The sequence below is a fragment of the Paramisgurnus dabryanus genome, chromosome 1 (genome assembly GCF_030506205.2).
Source record: "Paramisgurnus dabryanus chromosome 1, PD_genome_1.1, whole genome shotgun sequence".
NCBI classification, from domain to species: domain Eukaryota; kingdom Metazoa; phylum Chordata; class Actinopteri; order Cypriniformes; family Cobitidae; genus Paramisgurnus; species Paramisgurnus dabryanus.
The window spans coordinates 61,313,963-61,330,923 of record NC_133337.1 but is presented as its reverse complement, the minus strand read 5'-3'; the positions used below and the strand labels follow the sequence as shown (position 1 = coordinate 61,330,923).

Here is a 16,961-nt window from a genome sequence, read left to right as displayed (position 1 = left end):
AACAAAGTACAAGTAGCTGTGCTATAGCGTGAATATATTAAGGATTTCAGTTTGCTCAGGTTGCACAATTATTAGGTAATAGTTTCTGTATATAGCCTACATTAAGCTTAAAGGGCATATACTATGCAAAATCCACTTGTACGAGGTGTGTGGAACACAACAACCCTACAACAAAAATAATCATCCTTTATTAATCCACATTAAACCAAAGCCGTTTTGACTCTCTTGTTAATGTGACATCACACAAACAAAGCCCCGCCCACGGCCACTGACTGGTTAATTTTACCCAAAAGCTTTTCTAAATCTCTTTGATAGCATGTTGTAACGTTAATGCAGCTAAACATACTATTGTCTCAGACTGTATTCACAGGAATCGGATCTATTTGTGTTCACTTTCTCTTTTGGTATAGGGAGTGAGAAGCTGCAGCTTGTTTGCATTTAAAGCTACACACATGAAAACAAGGCATTTTGGACATATAACAAAGGTTCAGTGGAGTATCATTCAGGGCACACCTGAGACCCTTATAAAAATAATTATACCACAAGTACACTTAATTAAAGTTCAAGTATATTTTTAAATACTATTTATGCAGTAAGTATAAAAAAATAAAAGTATCAGTAGTGTATATTTGTAAGTGTACTGTTTAAATGCCACTTTTGGTGTAACAGTTCAATACCTATAACTCATTTTTTAAGTCTATGCAACTTCATTCAGCAGCAGGAGTGTCATGCCCATTCAAACTGAGGGGGCACTGGCCCCCCCTTTTTTTTGCCAAATGGATTTTGCATTGTGACTAACAGTCCTGCACTAGAAGAGCATAAGCAACGAACAGGAGCATAAGGCTGGAGTAAGTTGAATAAATATGCAGGGCCAAGGCTGTGGAGAGCTTTGTAAGTAAGAATTAGAACCTTAAAGCTTATACGGTTTATAGTGTAAACTCTGAGTATATTTCTGTAAGCACATAAACAGTATGCCTTGAAAGTACATTAAAACTTCAAATAAGTTGACTTTTGAAGAAGTACACTTATAGCACCCTTGAATAAACTTTTTTCATAAGGGGACTTATTTTACATCTTGTAAAAATAGTTAATATTGTCAGTTTATTGGTGTTGCTCTGTATAACACAAACAGTAAATAAATCAATAGGTGTTTTACATAATATCTGTTAATACATTGTGTATTCAAGCATGCATGGAATAATGTATCGACCAATCAGGATCCAGAGCCAGAACTATCTGTTTTTATAAACAAATTTCACAATTTACAAAACAAAATTAATTTACTATATAAACAATGCTTTTGACATCATCATCATCATCATCATAATTTTTTCTGAATAGCAGCTGCTTTCTGATGTTCTTCCTCAGATCTCTGTAAAGTTACTCTGAAACAATGTTCATTATGAAGAAGTGGTCAGTAGTAAAAGCTCTTGGTGACTTTGAAAGTATCTGAAGAGCCCACATAAGGCGAGATGATGGTTTGGTTGTCCTGGATCTGTTTGTAGTGGCCGAAGTATTGAATCCTGTATGTTCCTGTCTTTGCTGAGCGAGGGATGTACCACTCAATTGTAGCGTTACTCAAACCTTTATCTCCTTCCCAGTGAAACCTGCAACAAACACTCTGCTTAGTCTGTGCTTCCATCGATCCCAGTACTCTGAGCTTAACTCAACTCCATTACAATAGATAACCAGTAGTGGCTGGTCACTAGCAGGAGCCTTAGGGGTGCTGCCCTTCATGGGCCACACGGAGGGGCAACCTTCCTGATGAAGCTAAAGCGGCAGTGATTTAAACTGCAATTCATTGACTGGCCGCTAGAGGCTAGCTCCAAAAGGAAGTCAATTCCCATAGACCCCCATGTTAAAATGGCCAACTTTACAGTAGAAAATAATATTTTACAGCCTGGTACAAAAAGTGTTTTGTTTACATGGGGCGTGGTTTCAGCAAACAGCCACCTCAGGTTTAACCACTTCCCACCTCTTTACCCATTTTCGGTTATCCGTGAGTGATGAATGCTGACATGATGCCAAGATGGCTGACGGCAGGCCCCGCCAACTATTGGCTTCAAAAAAGCTCTTCACAAAGCTATGGTTGACGCCACGGACACTACATCCATATTTTTATGATGTTTTATTAACAAGATTCGGGAGGAGCTCGATCGGATAATGAACTAATTCGGCACAGGTGCAACTCATTTAGCTAATCAGCCTAAACACTACGTATACATGCATCCTACCTACATCAGTCCTGATATGATTTTCCGGCATCCCTCCACTACCCCACTCTAATCTGTTTTTATCCCACTTTAGCGATGGGAGAGTTCTCCGGGTTCAGACCATACTCCAGATCGTGACTCCTCCCCCAGGACAGCACGCCAAAATATGCTTACTTCCACAATCAGATTAAATGTAAGGGCGAACTCATGAACCAGTCTATGGGCCATGGCCACACACACAAAATAATAAAATTAATTATTTAAAAATCATTCTTTTGTTTTGTAAATTATATAAATTGATATTACTGAAATGTGTCATGACAGAAATCGTCTATGGAAAATATATGCTTTCCCTGTATGTCCCCGCCAACTGTTTGCTCATCTCAAGTTCAGTTGTGGAGCAATCGAGAAATTGCCCATAAAAGGCGTGTCTGCTGATTTAGGAAATAAACACATATATATGACATAAAATTTCAAAAATCAGCTCAAATCTGATCCGAGATGTTGCCCCAAACTGCTAGATTCAGGACTGAAAGATTTTGTGACTGATGTGACAACAGCGGTCACAGTCTTCACTTATTCATCCACTTATTTCAGGCAATCTCCTTCAATTTCCGTTTAAATAGATAACTTTGGCAGAAAAACTGAAGGTAAGAGCTGCGTCCAGATCAACCTGACCGTTACCGATGCTTTTTACACGGCTCTCTGGAATGCTTGATTCTGATTGGTCAGTTGAGACATTTGCAGGTTCGTTCTTTTCAAATAATAACCGCTCCAAAATAATAACGCATAGCCGGACTACTTTCACGAGTAAAATCGCTCCGCGCCAATAAAGATCAATAAAGATTACTGTCTGTTTGGCGCCATCTTGTGACAAACACTCGACAACCACGACAAGACACAGATAGCTTACTGAGACTGAACTTGACAAAATAGAGCATGACAGCTACGAAGCCAACACACAAAAAAATACAGAATGGGCATTAAAACTTCTCAAAGACTGGCTAAAAGAGAAAAAATGGAGACAAGTATGAAGCAGAGGATCTTAATAAGGTATTACGATCATTTATGCATCTGTGCAAACTTTCGCGGAAGGATAAAAATGTTAATTTAAAACAAATATGCCAATAAAAGGTTTCAAATTCATATTCATGTCCAGTTTTTTTTCTTATGTGGCAAGGAGCCGTGTAATAAGCGGGATAATGTAGAGGCAGCCGGTAGTTATTGGGAAATAAGCCCCTTCAGTGTGATACAAGACCCTCCGCTTCGCGTCGGGTCCTGATCACACTGTCGGGGCTTATTTCCCAATAACTACCGGCTGCCTCTACATTATCCCTTACTTATGGTTCTTCTCTACCGTTCTTCTTTAACAAAGGGTTGTGCAAACTTGGATTCATAAATATTTTACTATGACCATACAAATAAATCCTTAAACCTACTTTTGCTTCATAGTTTAAACAAGGCATTTGAAGTAAAACTGTGGGTATACAAATGCTCAAAGCATGTTACTAAAGTTTTTTTAATTTCAAATACAAAATGACTACATTCTGATAATTTTAGAGCCTGCCAGTCAACCTCAGATCGCCACCCTCAGGCTGATCTGCATATGGACACCAAACGTCTGGCAAAAATATTTTCAGTTATGTGAATTTAGCAGCAACCACCACTGTAGATAACCACTGTACAGATCAATTAATAATCACACGCATATCACATCTCATATCATATTGTTCGGCTTGGATTTAAACCTTTGTGCTGCTAGCTCAGCATGAGTCAGATTTCATTGCTGTCCAACTGATAATGACTAAAAGACAATTATATGAACATTTCATTATTTATAAAAAATAATCTTTGAGTGACATCTCTAAACGAACAACTGAAGGTTGTTAATCGTTTTAATTAAATGATTCACAGAATATTTTATTTAGGTAAAATTGTTTCTTTATATTTGTTATTGTATATTAAAAGATTATATTTACATTATTTTTAATTGCATTCTTATTGTTCTTGTTTATTCTTCTGCTGCTGTATTTGGATGTGTACACTGAAAGCTCAATGTACCCCCCCCCCCCCCCAAAAAAAACTTGTGTGTGCAACCATCCTTGGCAATAAATCTATTTCTGATTTTTCAGATATTTAAGTTATGCTCACATTTGTACAAAAGTAAAAAGCGTTAAATTGTCTTTATAACAGTTAGTGATAAGATTTTGTCTTATCTGAAGACCTTGACAGATACCATCAGCCCTACAGACAACTTCATCAACACTATCTTGAGCACATTACCTTGTTTCCCATGATGCATCTGTGTGAACTATTTCCCACATGCCGTTGTGAAACATCTCCACCGTAACAAACGTCTTATCTCTCTGATATCACAATGATTACAGATTAGTTATATCACAGACATTAAAGTGCATGTTATGCAACAGATTATAGTATTTTGATTTGAAATGTCTCACTATATCTCCTGAGTGTCTTGGGTTTCCAGCGACAAACGTGACGGATGCAACTTCCCCCTTTAAAAGAAGCAAAAACATTTACATTTTGTCGATTTCAAATGGTAAACTTAAATTACTACTAGTAGAGCATCCACCAGTCCACATATCTACTTACTTAAGTAATGTGTAAATTAAAGTCCTTCTGAAGTTAATAATTTTTTTCACTTAAAACTTCATCAAAATTTTTTACCTGTGACAGTATTCTTCATGCTTTAAAACATCTTTAAAAAGTAACTCTATACCGTTGCCTCATTTAGTATATGTGGATCTATGATTATGTAAATTAGTGCACCTCTACCCTTTTTACAGCACCTCAGACCATAAATACAGTATATACTGTAAGTTTTAATCGTCAGTTTCAGACACATAAATGCTAAGTTCAGTTCACACAATGCATATATGTGAACTGCCCGTTTGCGTCACAAATTTTTAAGGTCTGATGTTAACAGTTTACAGCAGTCACCCAACAGTGCTGTGATTGTTTCAGTGCTGAGTCCATGCGGCATCTATACATAATATCAATGGTACAACCTACTGATCCACGTGTTCAACTGTGTTGATATGATTGGTTACATGTTTGTGATGATGAAAACCAAGGCAATTTCAAACGGCTGGATAAAGACTGGTTCTAAATTTATGAAGAAAATAGGGGTGCGTGGTGCAAAAATGCGGGGTTAGTTGTAACATGGACTGTTTACATTGTTGCACAGGGTTGAGCAATTTGTTTTTTTCCGTATTGTTTTCACGCTGCCAAAAGACTCTTGCAAATTTATGTCTCGCGAAAATGTATGGAAAGGTATAATGTTTTTCCATAGAGTTACTGATGAAAGAGTGTTTTGGTGGCACTTAAGTAAAATGTTTTCATCATATGTTTTTTCGGTTTCTGAGATGGGTGTGTAAGATACCAAAACCAATGTTATCTTAATCAGTGTCTTGTTGACTAAAACATAGCATCATTTTGAAATATGTCTGCAGCTTTTAGCAACTTTTTTGGAAGGCTTAAAAAAAAACATTTTCACCCAGCGGGTGGTACAACTAGCCCCTCAGCAATAACCATATGAAACAGCTAACATTAGCGTAAATCTTGCTGTTGTTTTAAATAGGCTACACACTTATGATTGCTGGCTGCCAACCAATGTGCTGTCATATCAAAGATTGTGTGTCAAAATGTATTTTTGTTCAAATATTTAATATTGATGGAATAAGGTCATGTCAAAGATTAAAATCATAATGATCAGACTTTGATTTTCATTATCTCAGAATTTGATTTTGAGAGTTCAGTATGGTTATTACATACTGGGTCACATATAAAAAATGTTTTGTCATAATTGTGCTGCTTTTTCTCACATATTTAGACATTTGTATCCATTTAAAATTGAACTATGGTTAGATGAGGGATGAATAGTGTAGAAACCTGTCTATTATAGGCAGATATAAACAATATAGCCACTTTAAGAATATAGACAAAATAGTATTGAAATATTTGCCTGCAAAGTTAACTTTTAGCAAGTGTTACAACTAACCCCCTGCCTGTTACAATGAACCCCATCTATAGGGTAAGTTGTAACGTTTGCACTTCTGTCACGTTTTGTGTAATTGTCCAAGATTGGTTTGTACTAGAAACAAACTTCAAATTGTCATTTGTAGCAGAGATGTGAGTGTTTCTTTTGTAAAAATATAATTCATACGCAAATGTTTTTTAATGATTGAGCCAAAACAAAACAGCGTTAGGTTGTGCCCTGCTCTCCCCTACTTAGCAATGGTGTTAAATGTTAATTTGCATAGGGTTTGTCTTGAAGCATATTAAATACACCACATAGACATACACAACAACACCATCTTTAACATTTTGATAGACTCACCACTTTATAGACAGAGGAAACTTGCTCTAGCACATCACCAAATGTTGTGTTCACTGGTGCTTCATCTTCTACTGGATCCTTGATTAGATTAAAGAGTTTGTCATCATCAAAGAACGGAGGTTCAGGACCTTTGGGTAAATCTCCTACGGTTCCCTGTTGAACATTTATTGATTTGTCAGATGAGCCAGCAGAACAGTTCATTAAAAGAAAGTAAAGAGAAGACTGCAGGTCAGCACCTGAGCTATAGCTTTGGCCAGGCCTCTGAAACGTTGGATATATGCTGATAAAGTGTGAGGACCAAAGATGGTGGATGCGCCTTCATAACGCTGGATCTAGAAGGCAACATCCACATGATCAAACATGACACCATGCCCACAATACATTTTATTCAGACATGTACCATGGTATTAAATACATGTCTGACTGTACAGTGGTGAGGCACAAATACCTGATACTCTTCATATGTAGTTATATAGTGAGTGTAGATGTTGCACAATCCAGCGATCACCACCTCTGTGTTACTGAATGGACCCTGATCCAGCTCCTGTAAAACATCATTTAAAATAACTATAAAAATGAGTTGTCATCAACTTTTACAATGTCTCTCGGTTACAGTTAATTTGTGGGTGAATTTTTGACCTGTTTGACAGCCTGGCGAATTCTTCTTCCTGACATGGTGCTAAAATAAAGAGAGCGTCTCAGTATTTCAGTACAAACACGTAATTTTTTAATATATTTCAACTGTATGTACACTCTCAGAAAGGATGTGTTAATTTTTAACACATCTTTGTTCGTTAAGCTTTTAACACTTTATGTGAAATATTAACACATTATGTGTCATTTTGTGTTGATTTTGTGTTAAAATTTCACATAATGTGTTAAAAGCTTAATGTGTTGTTTCAATAATAACACATAGATGGGTGGATTCCGGGACAACGCATTTAGTGTGTTGTCCCAGAATCAACACTAATGTGTTGTTTTTAACACATTCGTTCTAAAAGTGTATGTATTACCAACTGCTACATCATCAATGTATGATAGTAACACCACAGTACTTTTTAAAGGGATAGTTCGGCCAAAAATTATATTAAACCCATGATATACTCACCCCCAAGCTGTCCGAGTTGCATATGTCCATCGTTTTTCAGACAAACACATTTTCAGATATTTTAGAAAATGTTTTAGATCTTTCAGTTAATTAAATGTGAAGTTACGGGGTCCACGTCCTTCAAGTCCAAAAAAAGTGCGTCCATCCTTTACAAAATAAATCCAAACGGCTCCAGGATGATAAACAAAGGTCTTCTGAGGGTATTCCGCCCCGTGTTGTTGTAGAAATATCAATTTTTAAAACTTTATAAATGAAAATAACTTGCTTCCAGTAGCGCCGCCATCTAAGTCCCGTCCGCATTCAAGATCAGAGCTTTACGCAACTTACAGAGGTTACGCTGCTGTTGCTCTGAATTAGGGTTGTAACGGTATACCGGTATGGTGGTATACCATGATATTGCCATGTACGGTTATCATACCGTCAACATTTCCTTATCCAAGGTTTAGGGAAAAAATGAAAGCAGATCTTACATGCACTGCTGCACATACACTGCAAAAAAATGACTTTCAATAAAAAATTTACTTAATATTTTTGTCTTCTTTTCAGTAAAAATATTTAAAAATTCTTAAATTCTTAAATGAAGATGCTTTCTCTTGATGAGCAAAATGACCTAAGAAAATTAGTCTAGTTTTAGACCAAAAATATCAAATTTAAGTGATTTTGTGCATAAAACAAGCAAAAAAATCTGCCAATGGGGTAATCTTGAACATTTTTCTTTAAACACTAAATTCAAGACAAATTCAAGAAAAATGTGCTTACCCCATTGGCAGATTTTTTTGCTTGTTTAATGCACAATTTGACTTAAATGTGAAATTTAGTGTTTTTGACAAAAGTAAAACTTATTTCAAGAACATTTTTTGCTTGTTTTAAGCACTAATTTACTTAACGTTTTATTTTTTGTCTAAAACTAGACTTATTTTCCTAGGTCATTTTCCTCATCAAGAAAATACATCTTGATTTAAGAATTTTTTGATATTTATATTACGTTAATAAAGTTTTAAATCTGGATATTTCTACAACAACACTGCGCGGATTGCCCTCAGACGACCTTTGTTTATCATCCTGGAGCCGTTTGGATTTATTTTTTGAAGGATGGACGTACTTTTTTTGGACTTGAAGGACGTGGACCCCGTAACTTCACATTTAATTAACTGAAAGATCTAAAACATTTTCTAAAATATCTGAACACATATATATATATGTAAACAAAAGCTTCTATTCTGCAAATGATTAGTCACAACTATTCATTAGTCACGGCCTACTTTTAACCCTAAAATCTAACTACTGGTGGTTACTGTGGCTTTATTGATCAACAGGAACTCACGTAAATTCTCCTGGAACTGCAACTATGGCAAAAGATCCAATAGTGATGATCTGAACATCAACAATGTTTGGATGCCATGGTAGAGGTTCATTCAGCTACAGAAAAAAAAACACCAAAATACCACGGTTATTGTTTTTGATACCTTCAATATGCCTTGAATCTTCAAGCCATTAGAGCTAGAAGATAATCAGTTTGATTTTTATCAGACCTCTCCTGTGCTGAAGAGGATGGGTTTAGGGCGATGACAAGCTTTAGTTGCTCTAGATGGGGGTCCTACAAGCAAATCTCTTATGAAGTCCCAGAAAGGTCTTCCATCTGTATCTCCTGGTCACAATAAGAAATAACAGTTCAAAGTCATTTATCAGTTTGTTTTCGTTGGGATCTTTTCTCCACCAACACTATATTAAACATATTTTGTTTGAAACTCATCTCCTTGCCTTGTATAAAGTTGAACTCTCCGCCACCATCAGTGGTCCCAGCAGCAAAACTATGACCAAGAGCGGGTTTACATGTCCGTCCCTAGGTCCAGAAAAACGGTCAGCACTACAATGATTTCGGTAAATGTTAGGGTATCAGTGACATGATGTGAATTGATGCGTTTGTACTCACAGTATGGGTGGAGTTTAATTGCACAGTTTCATCACTCATATCAACCCATTGATGGGCGAAATTGATGGAGCCGTGCAACTCCTGCGACGCACTGCTGTACAGCTCCTGCACAACACACATACAATTACACATACTGTACTGTATTAACCAGAATCACAACTACAGCTAAGTGAGAAATCATACATACCTTAGCTTTTTTATAGATATTCTCTCCTATCAACCTGGTGCTTTCAAACATATCTTCACCCGGACCAAAAGCAATGCATGCTTTTTTCTGAAAGACACGTGAGTGTTCAACACTGGGGATCCGATTATAGCATTTAAACATGGATAAAGTCAGATTTTCATGATTTGTCCCCTTTAAATATGAATTGGATTGTAAAAATGATTCCCAGTTTACTTCTAAATGTCACCAAGCTCTGTTCATTGACTGTATGTAATGTGATGATAACTCACTCCTCCGATGGGACACGAGCTGTTAAGATAGTCACATTTTGCACCCGTGTCCACACAGACGGGGCCACGAATGTTAGGAGATGAATCTCCCAGATTACTGGAGGAAAAACCAGCCACAAACAGACCCTATAGTAAAACAAACAGCACCTTGCTTTCAACATTCACTAACACATACACTTCTAAATACAAAACGTAACCATCATATACATTCAAGAAACATTTCATCAATTATCAATATTTAAATTAAACTTCTCAACAGCTGTAATGTTTAGGACACTTTTAAAGGGGACATTTCACAATACATTTATAAGATGTCAACATGTTAAAATTGCCACTTTGTGGGTGTAAGCAAAAATGTGCCGTTTTGGGCGTTTCTATTAAAAGGCAAATGAGCTGATCACTAAATGGCAGTGCTGTGGTTGGATAATGCAGATTAAGGAGTGGTATTATCCCCTTCTGACATCACAAGGGGAACCAAATTTCAATTGCCTATTTTTTCACATGCTTGCAGAGAATGGTTTACCAAAACTAAGTTACTGGGTTGATCTTTTTCACATTTTCTAGGTTGATAGAAGCACTTGGGATCCAATTATAGCACTTAAATATGGAAAAAGTAAGATTTTCATGATATGTCCCCTTTAAGCAGTGAGTCTGAATGTATTGAGGGAATTGTTGACTATAATTAATGAGTGATAAAATGTCCTTGATGGATTAAAATCAAGTAGTTTCACACTAATAAAGACCCAGTTTTATCCTCCTGATGGGATTAAACCAGGATCAAATGGAAATGAGAGATCTTAAACCGTTGATCTTTACCTCTCCAGGCAGAAAGCCAATGTTTTTCTCTTGTTCAAAAGCATAAGAGGCATAGCCCATGTTATCTGAGCTCACCATACGATTGGTGTAATTCATACTAACGGGATGAACGGCGAACCAGCTGAGGGTGAGAAAGAAAATAAATCAGATATCAATGTACTAAAGCTGTTTAAATGTAGTCTAGGTGCGTGTATTACTGTATATAGGCCTACCTGAGCAAACCCATACCATCTCCATCCAGATCTGTAAACTTCATGATGACTATCTGCTTGTCTGTGTTGTATTCATAGCTGGATGAGATACAGGATCACAAATTAAGCAGGACAATAATAATACTGAAGTTTATCTTTCTCATCAAAGGTCTAAAAACATACTTTTAATAGTGGCATTGAATTTAGACACTTGGCCTTTAAAGGGGACAGAGAATGAAAAACCATTTTTACCTTGTCTTTGTTGAATAATGGTAGTCTACCCGCATTCACGAACATACAAAAAGTGCTAGACATGCTAAACATCTCAGTCTCATAGAAATTCCTCTTTTAGAAATGTCAGCCGGAAAACGGCCCAATATGCTTATGACATCACAGGCATCTAACTGCCCCTCCACTTTAAAATAATTGGCTACATTTTTTGAGTGGCAGCAAAGTCAGCCAATCAGTAATGAGATTGCAAGTTAAGCCAGTAGGGGGAGCCAAATAGGTGCAAAACCACTTGTTTAAAATCCCCCACCCTAATAGAGCTATCTAAGAGAGGTTTTTAGGAAGCTTTTAAGGCATTACAGACCCAAACAAAAATATTTTTGTCTACATGTCACATCACAGAACAAGGACACCATACTCCGTTCAATCATTCTATGTCAAGTTTAAAATGACTTCATGTATTTAACAATAGTTAGGTCAGATTATGGATTTGATCTCCTGAACCATGTATGCCTGTGTTTTCTCAGTTATTGCTTTTGAATGAAATTTCATTTGTTATTTCGCAAGCAAATTCAGCTGAATAGATTTAAGAAGTGGATGAATAAAGAAACCTGTTTCTCTCCTCCTCAGGGTTGTTCAGATATGAATGTGGGCTTCTGTTCAGATTGCTGTCGAGAAGTTCTCCTTTATTTATGAAAACCCGTCCAGGTCTTATGTTCCTATGAGCTATATCAATGCTCTGATGAAGGGGGATTAAGAAAGGACCAAGTGATTATGACTATTATGAATATATTTTACACGATCAGTATAATGTGCTGTGCCCACATACCTTCACCATTCCATTGACTATGGCTTGTATAGATGGTTTAATGTATCCGCTACTGGTGATCATAAAGAGAGTGTACTGGAAATATCCGCCAAGGCCTGAATGTGTGTGTGTGCCGCTCATGACCACATTATCCTGTCTGTAAAGATCTCCGTACTTTACCTTCAGCTCTCGCAAAACCTGCAGTGAATTTAAAATCAATGACAAACAGAAAATGTCATGTGCATGTTGTTTCATATACTGTACTTTCTGAACCATTTTAAACAACAGCAAACAAAGTAATGACATCATAAAAGTAAAATATATGCAGTTTTCACCTCGAAGATAACTTTAATATATATCATATAGGTCCAACGTTACTATTTTCAAATGTACCCAAACAGATTGCACACACATCAATGCCGTTTACATTCGGGTTCAGTCTGGTTAAGAAAAATTCTTTTTCTTGGATTTGTCTCGGGTTGGGTTTTTCTTTGGACCCAAGAAGACCTCTAGCTTGCGGTTCTAGCTAGAGGAGATACAGCTACGGCCAAATCTTGCAAGATGTTGGGTTTGGGGGTAGGATTAAAAGGAAAAACAGCGGTTCTGGCTACATAGGATACAGTTACGGTCTAAATCCCGTCAAATATTGGTTTAGGGTATAGACTGTAAAAAAAGATGGACAACACAACGTCGCTTCCTTCCATTGTAATGAGTTGAAGGCAAAATCTTGGGGGCTGCAATGTTACGCAAAAACGTAAGTTTGGAGCCAGGGCATGCGCAGAAGGAATCGTCCATGAAGCCCGCCCGGAGTTGGAGCCGCGGTATCAAACTTCCACCAAAATGCTCGCACGCCCAATTGAACCACGCCCCCTAAACATCTAATTGGACTGGCTTGCAAAAATAAGGTAAGTTAAATTAAACTCATTTTGCCAGTGAGTGAAATAACACATAAATCGAAAATTTTAGGTTAGTTATATCTTCAGTCTTCCCTCGAATTTCTGAGAGAAACTGTCAATCACAAATGTCAATCATAAAGACACACCCCGTTTCTATAGAATCAAATTACTAGCTAAAATGAAACTTATCACAAAAATGAACAAATGAACATATATCAGGGAGATAACAACTACTTTAGGGGCCAAAACCATCTTGCATAAAATTTTATTGGAAATGTAAATAATTTTTTTATTTTGTTTGAATGGAGAGGGCGGGGTTTATGACCTGTACCGCAGCCAGCCACCAGGAGGCAATCAAAGAACCAGAAGCTTCACTTTTAAAGATGTATGAGGCACACCTGGTTTAGAGTTAGGTGTGGGGTATGATAAGGATGAAAACAGCGCTTATCCGGTGGGATTTTATGAGATTTTGGCCATAACTGTATCCCTTCTAGCCACAACCACAGCTCACTTCTCCCTTTAGAAACGTACAGATAAGCTACAATAGCCACCAGGGGACAAACATGTAAAAGTTTATTTTTCCATAGTCTTAATACATCCAGTGTTGTGTTTATTGTTAGTAATATCATGTATGTATAAACAGATCTACCTCGAGTCTCAGTCTTTGAGAAACCATGCCGATATCAGCAGTGACAAACAGCACTCTTTTATTTCCATCATCAATGATGAAGGCTCTACTGAACAGACGCGTGTGGAGGCCTCGTGCCGTCTGCTTACTGTTGGCATAACCCATCTTTCTCGAAAAAAACAAAAACAAAACAATAGATAAATCACATTCCAAGGACATTCGATCAATGCCATCAACAGTCATAAAGATTATCAGACTGTAATAAGTGATAAAGTGACAGCCTTCATAACACTTCACACACATACAGAACAACAGCAGTAGTTTGTTTTAATCTATAATGCTGATATCCAGAAGACAAACAAACTGACCAGAGGTATATCAGCCACAGGTCCAGTGCAGTCTGCTCGACCCACACCGATCAAATAAGTGTTCGCCGGAGCATCCACTGTGGGCTCCACTGTTTCTGATTCTGTGTGGTGCACATATAACGTATTCATGAAAAAATATATAGGCCTACACTGACTATAATATCTGTCCCTGTCTTTAAAAAGTCCAGGCTAATATCTCTATCATATAATGATGAGATTAAGAGCATTAAAATATGATTAAATTTTTTTAAACATACCAAGGTTAATCACAGAATGTTCATTACATTGTGTATGATGATTTTATTTAGAAAACAGTATATCAGTAAATAAACGACTTTTAGCTGGGTTTTCACTGGCATGGCCGCAAATAAAAAAGCCCTAAAACCTTTAAAATCCTGCCTTGGACCCCACTTTATATTCACTTTTAAATTTCACAAGAAAAAAATTGCATAAAAGCATATTTTGCTACTATATTAGATAACCAACTAACAATCTCAACCATCCTTCAACAAATATTTCAGGTACTCATGTTTGATAAAGAATCAAAATGAAAAGTTTACGTTTGTTTGAATCCCACTCGAGTGCGAGGACGATTATAAGAGCCACTGAGACTGCGGTCATCAATAGAAACAGAACAATGAGTGAGATCTCCAGAGCACTGAGACGACCAAGCGCATTCTTACGAGCCATCGCACCTTCACATTTACACAAACAATACACAAATAAACAACAAAGCAATGTTTTCATATCATCATTGTTTTCATAAACCTGATCAGTGAAAATATTACCAGATAACCACAGAGCGTCTATGTAAACTTGTTTGCATATGCAAATGAATTTTCTTGCTCATGAGCCAAAATGAAAATGTGCAGATAATAAAACAAAGGATATGTCATTCTACAAATATTACACAACAGATTTTTCCTAATATATAATGCATGAGTAATAATGTAAACAGACATGCAAAACTGTCCTTATAATAATATTAATATTTAAAAGATCATGTATAGTTAAGGAATCTTGAACATGCAGAATATATAACTTAAGTATATAAGTACTTACATGAGCTGCTTTCAAATGAAACTCAACTGTGGACTCGGTTTCAATGTAGAGGAATCAGATGAATCAAGCATGGACAAGTGCACACTTATAATACATACTTTATAATGCAAGGGCAAAGGTTGCATACTGTACACTGATTTATAGCCTGCATTCAATACCGACAGTGTTTAACAAATTCTCTGATTAGATTAGATACGTTTATTAGTAATAATTAAATTATAAGAAACAAGAGGCTTATGATGAAATTACCTTTTCAAGATAGAATTTTGTGAATGCTATAATGTTAGTAAAAATATATGTAGCAGTCCATTACAAGAATTAACCGATATTTGTTTGTTATTATAAATCTGCATTTTACTTTTGTACTTAAATACAGCTTACCACCATAACGCAGTTGGGAAAATGGACGGCCACGTGCTGAATCAAAGTTTATCACAAGTGGCCTTAACATAAATTGTTGCCAAAACATGTAGGGATGGTTGGTGCATAGTCTCATTAACACATCATGGTAACACATGTGGCATGAAAATTGTGCTATAAACATAAAATTATACAACACAAAATGTGGCATAAAACCACCCAATGTATGTAACTGTTAAAAAATGGTTAAACATTATTTATTATATTTATAAATTATTTTAATTAAATATAATCAAATATGAAGATTTACACAGGGAAGTGTGGGAATGCTGTTTTAGTTTTTTTTACACAAATATTTTATGGTGACTTATTTTTTTAACCATAAAATACATGGTAATTTATACATTTAACTTTATTTTACACTGTAAAAAATTAGCTGTAATTATGCAGCTGGTTGCCAGTAACTTACGGCAGAAGGAAAAGACTGAAAATGTTTCATGTTCATTTAACTTTGAACAAACTGTTGACAATAAATAACATAAATGTAAAATCTACAGTAATTTACTGGCAGCTAGTTGCCAGTAATACCCAGTAATACTGTAATTTCTACAGAATTTTTTTACAGTGTAACATAAAATAAAAACATAATATTTGGATAAATCTATTACAGTTATTAGCCGTAATTGTCAAGTTTTTTTATAGTTCGTGTTGCATTATTTCCATTAAAACTAAGAATATTTTTACACTGCACTGTAAAAAAATTCCGTAGAAATTTCAATGTTATTGCAGCTGGGTTGCCGGTAATTTACCGTAGATTTACATTTAAGTTATTTACTGGCAAGAGTTTGTTTAAAGTTAAATAAATTTTAAATATTAAAAAGTCTTTATCTTCACAGAATAAAACTATACAATAACAGCCTCATGCAAACCATTCTGGGAATCAGAAATCATCGTCAACCTTTTTCTGTTTTTTGCTTCAGATTTTGTTTCCCAAAATGTTTTGCTTGATGCTGTTTTTAGTTTTACTCTGTAAAGACAAAGACTTGTAAATGTTTAATCTTCATTTAACTTTGAACAAACTCTTGCCAGTAAATAACATAAATGTAAATCTACGGTAAATTACCGGCAACCCAGCTGCAATTTCTACGGAATTTTTTTACAGTGTGTGTTATTTCATTGCTATTATGAAGTTAGTGTCAGTTTCGTTTTATATGTGGCAAAAAGCCATAATAATGTTGGTGTGTCCAAGTATATGTAGGTGTGCCCGACTTTAATTAAACACATTATTAAAAACTGCCATGAAAAATACATTTTATGAAACTTTGCTGTAATGAAAAACAAAATGGCACCGTATTTTTACAGTTTTTACCTGCAAAGTTGTTTACAAATTTCAGTATTTTTACGGTGGTTTTCTGGCAACTACAACTGGCAGATTTTTACTGTATAAACAACTGATTTTTTTACAGTATGTAAGAACCAAGAAAAATCTGAATGAAAGACATTCTTATAGATCTTAAGGACTGGTAATTCAATG

General features: G+C 36.0%; 1 protein-coding gene across 1 annotated transcript; it reads right to left on the bottom strand.

The window, feature by feature from the left end:
- Positions 1-65: 65 nt before the first annotated feature.
- asah2 (N-acylsphingosine amidohydrolase 2) lies at positions 66-14,702 on the bottom strand. The gene is made up of 20 exons (XM_065242760.2): positions 14,566-14,702; positions 14,006-14,106; positions 13,659-13,802; positions 12,135-12,311; positions 11,917-12,044; positions 11,099-11,176; positions 10,887-11,007; positions 10,071-10,196; positions 9,802-9,888; positions 9,615-9,719; positions 9,443-9,524; positions 9,214-9,329; positions 9,006-9,100; positions 7,213-7,252; positions 7,022-7,117; positions 6,810-6,905; positions 6,574-6,726; positions 4,673-4,729; positions 4,497-4,579; positions 66-1,607 (listed from the first exon to the last, which is right to left on the bottom strand). The coding sequence occupies exons 1-20, from the start codon at positions 14,693-14,695 to the stop codon at positions 1,415-1,417; spliced, it is 2,208 nt and encodes a 735-aa protein (XP_065098832.1). The 5' UTR covers positions 14,696-14,702; the 3' UTR covers positions 66-1,414.
- Positions 14,703-16,961: the final 2,259 nt, after the last annotated feature.